Genomic DNA, 12,817 nt, shown 5'->3' with positions numbered 1-12,817 from the left:
TTCTTCAACCTACGCTCAATGGAGCACGTTATCATGATTTCATACGGGATACTCTACCTGTGCTGCTACAACATGTGGCTTTACAAGTACGACACAACATGTGGTTGATGCACGATGGAGCTCCTGCACATTTCAGTCGAAGTGTTCGTACGCTTCTCAACAACAGATTCGGTGACCGATGGATTCGTAGAAGCGGACCAATTCCATGGCCCCCACGCTCTCCTAACCTCAACCCTCTTGACTTTCATTTATGGGGGCATTTGAAAGCTCTTGTCTACGCAACACCGGTACCAAATGTAGAGACTCTTCGTGCTCGTATTGTGGACGGCTGTGATACAATACGCCATTCTCCAGGGCTGCATTAGCGCATCAGGGATTCCGTGCGACGGAGGGTGGATGCATGTATCCTCGCTAACGGAGGACATTTTGAACATTTCCTGTAACAAAGTGTTTGAAGTCACGCTGGTACGTTCTGTTGCTGTGTGTTTCCATTCCACGATTAACGTGATTTGAAGAGAAGTAATAAATTGGGCTCTAACATGGAAAGTAAGCGTTTCCGGACACATGTCCACATAACATATTTTCTTTCTTTGTGCGTGAGGAATGTTTCCTCAAAGTTTGGCCGTACCTTTTTGTAACACCCTGTATATTACGAAATCCCTCAATTACATTGTCATTAAAATTGCACATGCTTGGATTAGTGAAGGATGGAGAAGGAAATCGGTCTTGCCCTTTCAAAGGACCCATCCCAGCATTTGCATGAAGCAATTTAGGGCAATCACGGAAAACGTAAACCGGGATTGCTGGACACGGGTTTGAACTGTCGTGCTCCCTAATGCGAGTTCCGTGTTAAATGCGCAGGAATGCCTCATACTAATGTTCCTATATTCACACATATGTAATTGCTTTAAATAGCACAGCACTTTTCATCAAAATTAAAGTAATAAACTTTTAATGAGTAACCTGATAAGCATTGTAGATCATTATCTGAATATTTAACATTTAAATTATAAAAATATCTCAGACAAGATATGAAATAGTTTAAACACTTAGCAATATGTAACCAGAAAATACGTAATGGTTCCCTATTACTACCTATACGTACCTTAATTAACACAAGCTCGTTTTGATCACGCGCCACTACTTTCCATTTGCGAAGTACACCAGTCGTCAGAGTTTTCTGAAGAAAAGACGTAAAAGTTCACTTTACCTTGCTGTGTCATGTTCTCAACAGTAACACCGACAAACAGCATCCATTAATTAGTATATGAAATTTCAGTGTGAGTCGGCGAACGATTTTTTATTCAAATAAATACCAGTTTTTATCACTGAAAAGAATCTTTGGTTTAAAACATTGAAACTATAAGGATGTTGATTTCTTAAATACATAAATAAACACACGAAATAAGCATTTGATTTATAAATAACTAGTATATTATCACTCAACTTACAGTTCTTATTAGGTCATGGCTTATACACGTTTTGCTAATATGGCTTCCCTGCTTGAAAACTACTTTACGTTGTAGCACAGACAAAATAACATTGTTATAAGTACAAATAAAACTGTCGAATTTCAGCTATTTCCAAGCTTCTTTAAAAAATGCTACTGAAATGTGAAGTGGCAGGTTACTGTCTGTGGCTCAGAATGCTACAGGATCTTCAGTTGTACCTGTAGCTAGCAATATGTCTCTCGCAGCTTGCAGATCCCCACGATCCACAATACAACTGGCTTTTTATTCCACAATAAGCCGGAGCAAACTTCTTCTCTCTTAACACACAGTTTAGCTGCACTTTTTATAAAATAGTAGCTATATTCAACAGACATCCGAGGCTGATTTTACCAGTACTCGAATTTCATCACGCAAACACCATATAAGCGCACTGTGCTCACACTACTTCTAACTACTTAGACAATCTTTGGTCGAGGGCTATCTCTTCTCAAAAATGGCCGTCTACCACCGCTCAGATTAATATGCAGGAATTCGCTTAACAATTTTTTTTTCTAAAGGCATGACTCTTTGTAATACACAACACATAAGTTTACAGTCGTTGTAACACTCTAAGATTTTTAATAAAATAAACAGACCCTAATATATTTAGTTATTTCTTAATATACTTTAGTAAATCTATAACTTAGGTTATTTGCCATTTCTATTATACCGTTGCAGCACGTTACGGTGATTCGTAACCCACCCATTTTTTCAGCAGTGTCAAACGTTACTTTTCAGAGTTATCATGAATATACATGAACAGTTTACCTGATCAAAATTTGGTAATTCTGTTATCTAAGGTATTATTTAGTGTTTTGATGACACGTGTATCGTTACACGTTCTTGCAGACAGTCTAAGCGCTGTTTAGCCGGTACGCCAGAAATGCACAACGAAGTTCCTGCCAGACATCACAGAGAGAACATCTCAAAGATCGTAACTCACTGCAGTCTATACGTATTACAGAATCATTTATGCAAAGCATATGAAATGACTAGCTCGTGAGATAAAGTAAGAAAAAAACGGAAAAATTAACTAATTATTTCACAGACGCCGTCAAAGCTACTATTTGTATTTCTCTCCATCATTTGCAAATGCAACGTGTGTTTCTTCCGAGCTGCCTCCTAAAATCTATATTTTTTAACATTCTGTTCTTTCTCTTACAGCAAATGGTTGATGAACATAAAAATACATTGTGTGACGATGATATGAGAGATTTCATTGATGTATATCTGAAAGAGATGATGAAAAAACAAAAGACTGAGGAACCAACATTCTTTTCAAGTAAGTACGCGTTTCTCTCACATCTATGAAGAAATGAATTGCATAAAGTTAATTTAAAAGTAATCAATTACAGGAACGTCTATTTCCCGAGCAGTCTCTCTCTCTATGTAGTTATCTTCGTAGCTATCCCTCACTATCCTGAGATACGAATGAACAGCATGTTCGAAAAGGACCGAGTGTATAAACTTTCGTATCTGTTACTGTAGCCCCTAATTACATTATTTTCCTTACATTATAAGTGAAAGAAGATGTCATGCTAGTTGTCAGAGTGAAATATTGAAGTCTATCTGTTGCTACGCTGTAGTTTTTAGGAATTGTAACAACAATAGGAATACACGTGACAGAAATGAACTTCATGCCATACAGAAGTGACATGGTAACACACAAATCATTAACACTGGAGACAAATTGAAGCATCAGTTTCGGTTTTATTTTTTAACACCACAACCCCTTTGGGCAATTAAGGCCATTTTGATAAAGCTACACAACCCACATGAACCATGGACCTTGCCGTTGGTGGGGAGACTTGCGTGCCTCAACGATACAGCTAGCCGTACCGTAGGTGCAACCACAACGGAGGGGTATCTGCTGAGAGGCCAGACAAACGTGTGGTTCCTGAAGAGGGGTAGCAGCCTTTTCAGTAGTTGCAGGGGCAACAGTCTGAATGATTGACTGATCTGGCCCTGTAACACTAACCAAAACGGCCTTGCTGTTTTGGTACTGCGAACGGCTGAAAACAAGGGGAAACTACAGCCGTAATTTTTCCCGAGGGCATGCAGCTTTACTGTATGATTAAATGATGATGGCGTCCTTTTGGGTAAAATATTCCGGAGGTAAAATAGTCCCCCATTCGGATCTCCTGGCGGGGACTACTCAGGAGGAAGAAATAAAAACTTTGAGGTTCGCCGATGACATCGTAATTCTGTCAGAGTCAGTGAAGGACTTGGAAGAGCAGTTGAACGGAATGGATAGTGTCTTGAAAGGAGGGTATAAGAAGAACATCAACAAGAGCAAAACGAGGATAATGGAATGTAGTCGAATTAAGTCGGGTGATGCTGCGGGAATTAGATTAGGAAATGAGACACTTAAAGTAGTAAAGGAGGTTTGCTATTTGGGGAGCAAAATAACTGATGATGGTCGAAGTAGAGAGGATAATAAATGTAGACTGGCAATGGCAAAATGGCAAGGAAAGCGTTTCTGAAGAAGAGAAATTTGTTAACATCGAGTATTGATTTAAGTGTCAGGAAGTCGTTTCTGAAAGTATTTGTATGGAGTGTAGCCATGTATGGAAGTGAAACATGGACGATAAATAGTTTAGACAAGAAGAGGATAGAAGCTTTCGAAATGTGGTGCTACAGAAGAATGCTGAAGATTAAATGGGTAGATCACATGACTAATGAGGAGGTATTGAATAGAATTGGGGAGAAGAGTAGTTTGTGGCACAACTTGACTAGAGGAAGGGATCGGTTGGTAGGACATGTTCTGAGGCATCAAGGGATCACTAATTTAGTACTGGAGGGCAGCATGGAGGGTAAAAATCGTAGAGGGAGACCAAGATGAATACACTTAGCAGATTCAGAAGGATGTAAGTTGCAGTAGGTACTGGGAGATGAAGAGGCTTACACAGGATAGAGTAGCATGGAGAGCTGCATCAAACCAGTCTCAGGACTGAAGACCACAACAACAACATAAATATGTTATTCACATAACTATCTGAAAATGGCCTTGGAGGCTGAGACCGCTCGCGATGTTAAAAAATAGAATTGCAGCTGGTTCTGCAATTTGTTTACAGATAATTACTACCATTCCGAATATAATGAATCATCATGTTCAACATGCTTGACAAGAAATTAGAGAATGGCCAATGATTCTAAGAATTCATTTTAGTGTAAATTCCACCCCTGATGCAATCTAAAATCGGACCATGGTTTCAAAGGGAACATGGATATATTTCTGCTGAGCCTCAGTTTACATAGGAGTCTACAAAAAAATCATCAGTCATAGCTGGAGGACCCTTACGAAAAAGCAGTCGCTCAAACATATCTTAGTAGTGTTTTATGAGCGACATCGGGTAGGAAAGATTACTGTATAGCCTTCCTCTGACGGTGCTGTTGTTAGAGACGGAACACAGCCTCAGAATGGTGAGTTTATGGTTGGTTGGTTGGATGGTTAGGAGTTAAGGGAATAAACAGCGAAATTATCAGTCCCTTGGTCAAGAGCTCATTTATCTGGAGTTAGTATAGTCTTCCAGGAATGCGATCAGATGAAGAAAGACGTAGGAGTGGAAAAATCGAGGCACTGAAGGCAATATTGTTTCCAGAACTGCTAAACGATTTATGGAGAAGTAAAAGTAGATGAATCAGGACGATACGGAGGTCAGACAAGACGAGTGGTCACCGGGGCTCACCCATGGCGAGAGAAACCTCATCTGCACAGAGTGAAGAATGCCTTGTGGTCGAGAGATGCAGAATACTAAAAGGGAAAAGATTAAAAATATGATGGAAATCAGTTGGACCGTCAATTGAAGGGCAGCAGGTCCCTCAAGGCTCTACGTAAGAAGGCAGTAGACCCTCCCACAGCCGTCCCACCCCTGATCCGCTATAGTCAAACGGAGAAGAGAATGCGCTAGAAAAAGATGGAAACCGCATCAAAAAGCATTTAAAACAGAGGTGAGGAGGGACGACAGATACAGGTAGCAGAGGAAGCAAAGTCGAGAGTCCCCCAGACCCAGCATGTGGCAGAAGACGCCTCCAACGCCAACCAACTTGTCCCCGTCCTCGTGAAACTAACAGAGAAGCAGTGAATAGGTCAGTGGTACGGTTGTTCTCATCAGCTTCGTCAGCAAAGTGACGCTCCCAACTTGAGGTATACAAGCCGATGTCGCAAGCAGAATGTAAAACAATAGAGAAACTCTATGAGGATACTGAACGGGTAATTCAGTATGTAAAGGGAGATGAAAATCTAATGGAGGTCTGGAACGATGAAGGAATAGAAGAGAGAATTACGGGAGAATATGGTTTCAGTTGCACGAATGAGAGAGGAGAAAGACAAAGAGTTCTGCAGTTTATCTGAATTAGTAATAGCAAATACACTATTCAAAATGGAAAAGACAGGAATACAGCAATATAAGTCCTTTACGAATGAAATAAATAGGAAACTTGGAGAAGCCGATGCGAATGGCTCCAGCAAAGACGTGAAGAAATCGAAAAAGGAATGATCGTGGAGAAGACTGACTTATCTTATGGAAAAGTAAAAACAACCTTCAGTGGAATGAAAAGCAAGGGTGGTAAAATTAAGAGTGCAATGAGAGTTCCAATGTTAAATGCAGAGGAGAGAGCGAGTTGGTGGAAAGAGTACACTGAAGGGCTCTATGAGGGGGATGGCTTGCCTGATGATTTGATAGAAGGTGAAACAGGAGTCGAGATGGAAGAGGTAAGGGGTCCAGTATTAGTCAGAATTTCAGAGAACTTTGGAAGACTTAAGATCAAATAAGGTCGAAAGGATAGATAACATTTCATCAGAGTTTCTGAAATCATTGGGGGAAATGGCAACAAAACGACTATTCACGTTTGTGTGTAGACTGTCTGAGGCTAGCGATTTACCATATGACTTTCGGAAAAATTCCGAATATAGTAGGGTAAGATAAGTCTCAGAACTATTTTACAATCAATTTAACAGCTCTTGCATCCAAGCTGGTGTCAAGAATAACATGCAGGAGAGTAGCAAAGAAAATTGAGGAACTATTAGACGACGGTCAGTTTGGCTTTAGGAAAGTTAAAGGCACCATTAAGGCAGTTATGACTTTGCTCCTGATAATGGAAGCAGGACTCAAGAAAAGTCAGGACACTTTAACCTTTTCGATCACGAATTATTTTTTTCCTGAAAAAAAAATCATGCCTTTGCTATCCAGTTCTTCGAATTAAATTATGCTTTTTCAGATGTATAAAATATTCCGAGGTGCCCCCCAAGGGGGGATACAACGCGCCCCCAGATGAGGATATTGTGTTCAAGTGGGTGCAGTATATGTCGAAAAGTCTAAGTATTTTATTTGATTGTATTTCACCAAAATACATAAATTACACAAAGCTTACTTAATGATTATATACATAAACTATGGTTTTACACTCATAAACAATGATAAAGAAACAATTTTTTCTACCCAGACGTAAGTGAATAATACATTTAACACAATAAAATTTGGTTTTGCTTTTGCAACCCGGTTTCTTGCACCTGTCAAATGATTTTTTGTGACTGACGCCTGGAAGATGCCCAACGGTGTCAAACTGAACTTCAGCTTCTGGACGAACTTCCGCAATGGCTCGTTTTGAAGTACTTGGACTCTCACTAGTGGGACGCCCCTTTTTCCAGGCAGCTGGTTTATCTATTTTTGTCAGTACTTTGGCCACACTTGCCCTGAAGTGAAGCAAAACAAGGCTCTTATTTTTAGGAACACCTAATTCTGATGCGTTTTTCTTATACTCAATCCATGCGTTTACACATGCATATCAATTGCATGAGCAAACGTGCGTCCACTTTCAGGTTCCAAAACCGACTATAAACCATCGAAAATGGCAGTCGAAAATCGTGTTCAGTCTCAAAAGCAGCTAACTGCATGTTGTCTTCAGGTGCAAAGCCTGGTAAATGCCCAATAGGCGTGTCTGTCGCCCTGACATGTTCGGATAAAAAGCACGTGAACAGATATCAGACTTAACAATCTGGACATTTAAAGCTACCTTTCAGTCTATTACGATTAGAATGGGTATTTTTCTTATTCAGCTTTAGGTTGGCTGCGCTGTAACAAATTCGTACGCAACAATAACATTCTTGCTGCCAGTGCATTGTCGTTTGGATGGGACGGGTGTTTCGTGATTATCTCAGTGTCACTCATCATGCAATTAGCGTGCTTTGCGTCTAGGCTACTCAGCTTACAATATACCGCTTGATATAAAACGTCTAACATTACCTCCACCAGTGTCTTCTTGTTCAAAATTATCACCAGGATCATCGGATAGATCGTCAATTTCAGGAGCTCTATAATGTCTTCTTCTGTAAGTGGCCTTCGTCTATCTTGGACACGGGGCATTGTGAAATCACTGTAAGATGACTAAAAAGACAGCGAAATAATGTCCTAAATTTCTATACTATTACAACTTTTCAGTCACAATGTCCTCATTTGGAGACATGTATAAAGTCATAAATATGTCACCTTTTGCTCTGAAAGACACCTTTAGTTTTCACCTTCAAGAATGCACCTTTCTGTACGCACAAATAAAAATTTTTACTTAAACTCAGAAGACATTAACCGGCTGATGGGAGGTACAAAGGTTACTGCGAAGCCTCCATATGACTATGCACGTTCAGTTTTGTTTTGTGGTTCCACAGATTGACAGGAGACGTCGACACTGTTCTCAAATAAGCTCTCTGCTTGTGACAATATGAGGACAGCAATTACAAATGGTTAAATTTAAAGAATTTTAATATACTAAGCATTTATTTAGTATGTCCTTATATGAGGACACCATGAGCGAAAGGGTTAATTGGATTTGTCAACTTGGAAAAAGCGTTAGAGAATGTAAAATGGTGCCAAATGTTCGAATTTCTGAGAAAAATAGGAATAAGCTGTAGGGAAAGATGACTAACATAAAATGTGTACAAGAACCTAGAAGGAACAATAAGACTGGAAGACCAAGACGGAAGTACTCGGATTAAAAAGGGATTAATACAGGGATGCAGTGTTCCGCCCCTACTGTTTAATCTGTACATCGAAGAAGCAATGACTGGAATAAAGGCCAGATGCAAGAGTGGGATTAATATTCAGAGCGAAAGGATATCGATGATAAGACTTACTATCTTCAGTGAAGACGATGAAGAATAACAGGATCTGTTGAGTGGAATGAACAGTCTAATGAGCATCGAATATATGCTGAGGATAAACCGAAGAAAGGTAAAAGTAATGAGAAGTAACAAGGAGGACACAAAATCAGACTAGCACTGGCAACGAGAGCATTCATAGCCAAAAAAGTCTACCATTATGAAACATAACTCTCAATTTGAGTAATTAATTTGCGATTATGTACGTTCGGAGCACGGTAGTGCACGGTAGCAAATCATGGACTACAGGAAAACTGGAACAGAAGAGAATCGAAGGATCTGAGATGCGGTACTACAGAAGAATTCTGAAAGCTAGGTGGACGTGTAAGGTAAGAAATGAGGAGATTCTCCGTAAAATCGGCGAAGGAAGGAATATTTGGAAATTACTGAGTAGAGAAAAGAACAGGATGATAGGGCATATGTTGAGACATCAGGAAATAACCTTAGTGGTACTAGCGGGAGGAGTACTGTTAGAGGAAGAAAGAGATTGAAATATATCCAACAAACAATTGAGGACTTAAGGTACAAGGATAAAAACCACTTTCCAGCAGTTCAGCTGTCCATGAGTCATCTGCCAGAACGAGAGACAACGAATTTAGAAGACCAAGTTTAGCACGAAATCCAGAAGGAGGGGGCTAGAGACAGTTTAGAGCACAAATGGCCCAAGCCACCTCTTGCGGCGCCGAAGTGAGAGAGGCACAATAGGCGCTGTAACTATGACAACTCCACTCGAAAAATGTTAGATGTTTCCAGCAACGGATGATGTTCCTGAACAGTAAAAGATGTCAGAGTAAAAGATGGTAGCACCCTGACATTCCTCAAGAAGTGAAACGAGAGGACGCCGAAGGCCCATGGGGACGACTGACACTTTACGACCTTCAAAACAGAGTGGTCCTGGTTCGTGTCCTGGGTACCAACCAGTGTTCACTGCTCACTAGGCAGATGCGCTGACCACTACGTCACAGTGGCTTTGCACAGCTGCATGGACTACCTTGGCATGACTCCCTCCTCAATACAAATACTCATTCACACCTCACACCCTGGTATTCCACTTAAACTCGAACAGCATTGCAGAGGCTCTCCAAATGTATTGAAATGGCATCTCAGCATTGAAAAAAATGGGGAAGCCTGCCTGAAACCCAGGCATAGATGTTCAAATATATGCAGATTGTGCCCGCATCTCGTGGTCGTGCGGTAGCGTTCTCACTTCCCACGCCCCGGGTTCCCGGGTTCGATTCCCGGCGGGGTCAGGGATTTTCTCTGCCTCGTGACGGCTGGGTGTTGTGTGCTGTCCTTAGGTTAGTTAGGTTTAAGTAGTTCTAAGTTCTAGGGGACTGATGACCATAGATGTTAAGTCCCATAGCGCTCAGAGCCATTTGAACCATTTTTTTTTTAATGCAGATTGTAGTGGAAGTCGCAAATGAGAATTTGTACCAAGGACAGGATGACAGAATTTGAACCCAGGTCTCCTGCTCAATAGGCAGGTAAGTTAATCACTACACTAACCTGGCACAGTGACTTTGCACAACTGCAAAGACTTCCGTAGCATGCCTACCTCCTCAGTCCTAATTATACGCTGAAATAATGTATGGTAAAGGTGTATCCCAGTTATTAGGATGCCTGTTTACATAATGACTCAATATCTTCCCTGTTATCCAGTGATCTCTCTCTGTTCAACCACTCACTTGCAGAAGTAATACACTTGCTCTCAATTTGCAAATTCATAATAAGTGACAAAGCCGGTGGTTGTGCAGAAGGACCTAAGATATCCACACCAATCGTTTGAAATCGCTTACTGACCTCCAATAACCTTTGCAGTGGAATATGCTGATGGCTAAATTTAGCCTGCTATGCACATGGTACACAGTTGTTCATATATTGTTCCACATACTGTTTATGTTTTCACCACCAGTAATGCTTGGCAATGAGCTATTTCTGGTTCTTTGACCATCATGCACGATGAACTGTGGCTGCATTGTAAATAGTTAACAGTCCTCAGCAGTTTCTTGTGCTTTATCCACTTCAGAATGATGTGACCCATTCCTTGTAACACACCAAGCTTTCTACTGAGGCCATCTTGCATTTCCAAGGTTCATGCAAGGTTGATGAATTCCCACAAAAAATAATTAAGTAAACTTCAATGACCAGCACATTAATCTACTTGATGGATCCTTCAATCATTGTAGCCTCTTTAATGCTGTGTATTAAGCTATTACTTTAAATTTTCTACAGTGTAAATAATATTGGAAGTATGTTGCGCATATATGAAGCTCATCATTTCCTTCTCCATTGTAGAGTAATTCATTTCTGCTTTAATTAACTTACCAGCTGCTCCACTTCATTTACTTCTTGACTTAATACACAGTCAATTGCATGATTACTTGCATCACATGACAATGTGAACTCCAACTCATAATTTGAAAAATTCAATACCAGCCCATTTGTCAGTAATTCTTTTAGTCTTCGGAACACATCTTCACACTCTGATGTCCAAATTGAATTTCACTCCTTTCTTGAATAATTGAGTGAGAGATCATACTATTTCTGCAAAATTGAGGACAAACTTTCTATAATAATTTGCTAAACCCATGACAGAATGAAACCGTTCTCCATATGAGGTCTTAGGAAATATTTTGTAACATTTACTAAACTAGGATCAGTTGAAACTCCATCGTAACTTTTCACATGGCCCAACTATTATTCTTCCTGTACTGTCAAGTGACACCTCTCTGTACCAACTGTTAAATGTGCCACATGTTACCTGTTAAACAACTCCTTTAGTTACAGTGCATGTTCTTATATATTCTCCACAAAGGCGATTATGTTGTCCAAATATACCATACAGTGCCTCAGTTCTAAACCTAGCAGTACTCCACTTAACAAAACTGAAACTTGGCTAGTACCCAAATGGGGTACTATGATACTGATAGTGCTCCAGATGAGCCACAAATGCCATTTTCTGTCGGTCCTCTGATAGAAATCAGATGATTTCCACTCCTCAGGTCAATGGTGCAGAAATATCTTCGCTGTCTGCAGTGGTAACATCTTGTTCATCTTGTTTGCTCAATATGAAGTCTGTGACTGTAACAATAGGTCAAAAGTACAATTGGAAATATAGCAGAGGAAATAATTTAATAGTAATATCACTGTCACACTCCCAAACATGAACACTCTTGGTCCTTACACTCGTGTGCTAACTGTGTGTGTACTCTGCATTCCCTGGTATAATGCCCAGGCCTTCTACATGAAACAGATCACTGCTAAAGGTAGGGTGCATGAAGTACTGCACCCCATTAAATTAGACTGCCAACACCGAAATTTTTGGAAATCTGACAATGGTTTTCTTTAGTGCATACCCTAAAATCGTTCAAATCACTACCTGATTCCACCTTCATGAACCCAACTTTCCAGAAGAACCTTCAGTCCAACAAAACAGCCATCATCAACCACTCAAAGGAAAGCAATCATTCACTACATTAAGGTGACAATGCCGAACACTATCCCATGATGTGGCTTATTGTCACTGACCATCTTCTGACACCAGTGTAATCTTGCCAAGATGTTTGTCTGTAGATCACAAAGGCGTATGCAGGTCGATGGATTGGGTAGTACCGGCAGCACAGTAGTTGTAGCATCAGAAGAGCGCAGTTATCAAATACATTCTTTGTTCAGTAACACGCTTATACAGTGGTTCATGGTGGTGACTTGATAGCGTGTTGCCTTCCAGGCAGCTGTGACTGCCTCAGTATTGTACTAGTACAATGCGTCTTGTTTTGCTGTTGCTGCAGGTGAATGCCTGCCAGGTGAGGTGCCTCAATGAATTGGCGGCAAAAGTGTGTTGCCTCGCGGATGTGATATTGACATAAGGCATTTTGGAGGCGTTGGCACATGTGTCCTGGACAAGTGGCTGCTCCAGCAGTTGGTCAGGCATGTGGTGTGCTGATGCACAGGCCCGAAAAACAAAAACTATTGAAGACTCCTAGAGACTGTATGAAGTGACTCTGGAGGTGGCCCTCTTGGTTGTTCCAGATGAAGCCCTGGCATCATCAGGTCCAGCCACAGCTAGTAGACCGGCAGCTAGTGGATGAAGTGGCTAGATGTAGGGTACCAAGGCAATGCAGTGCTGGGCCACACAAGTGGTAATTTAGCTCATCATTGTGATGGGCCATATTAT

General features: G+C 40.7%; 1 protein-coding gene across 1 annotated transcript in view; it reads left to right on the top strand.

Annotated features, from left to right (window-relative positions):
• Positions 1-12,817, top strand: part of LOC126262382 (probable cytochrome P450 304a1) — a 99,642-nt gene that overhangs the window by 42,032 nt on the left and 44,793 nt on the right. The window contains exon 4 of the mRNA XM_049958979.1: positions 2,655-2,772. Coding sequence (XP_049814936.1) covers positions 2,655-2,772 — 118 coding nt within the window. The remainder of the gene's footprint in view (positions 1-2,654; positions 2,773-12,817) is intronic.

This window comes from Schistocerca nitens, chromosome 6 (genome assembly GCF_023898315.1).
Source record: "Schistocerca nitens isolate TAMUIC-IGC-003100 chromosome 6, iqSchNite1.1, whole genome shotgun sequence".
NCBI lineage: Eukaryota > Metazoa > Arthropoda > Insecta > Orthoptera > Acrididae > Schistocerca > Schistocerca nitens.
This window is presented reverse-complemented; position numbering and strand designations above follow the sequence as displayed.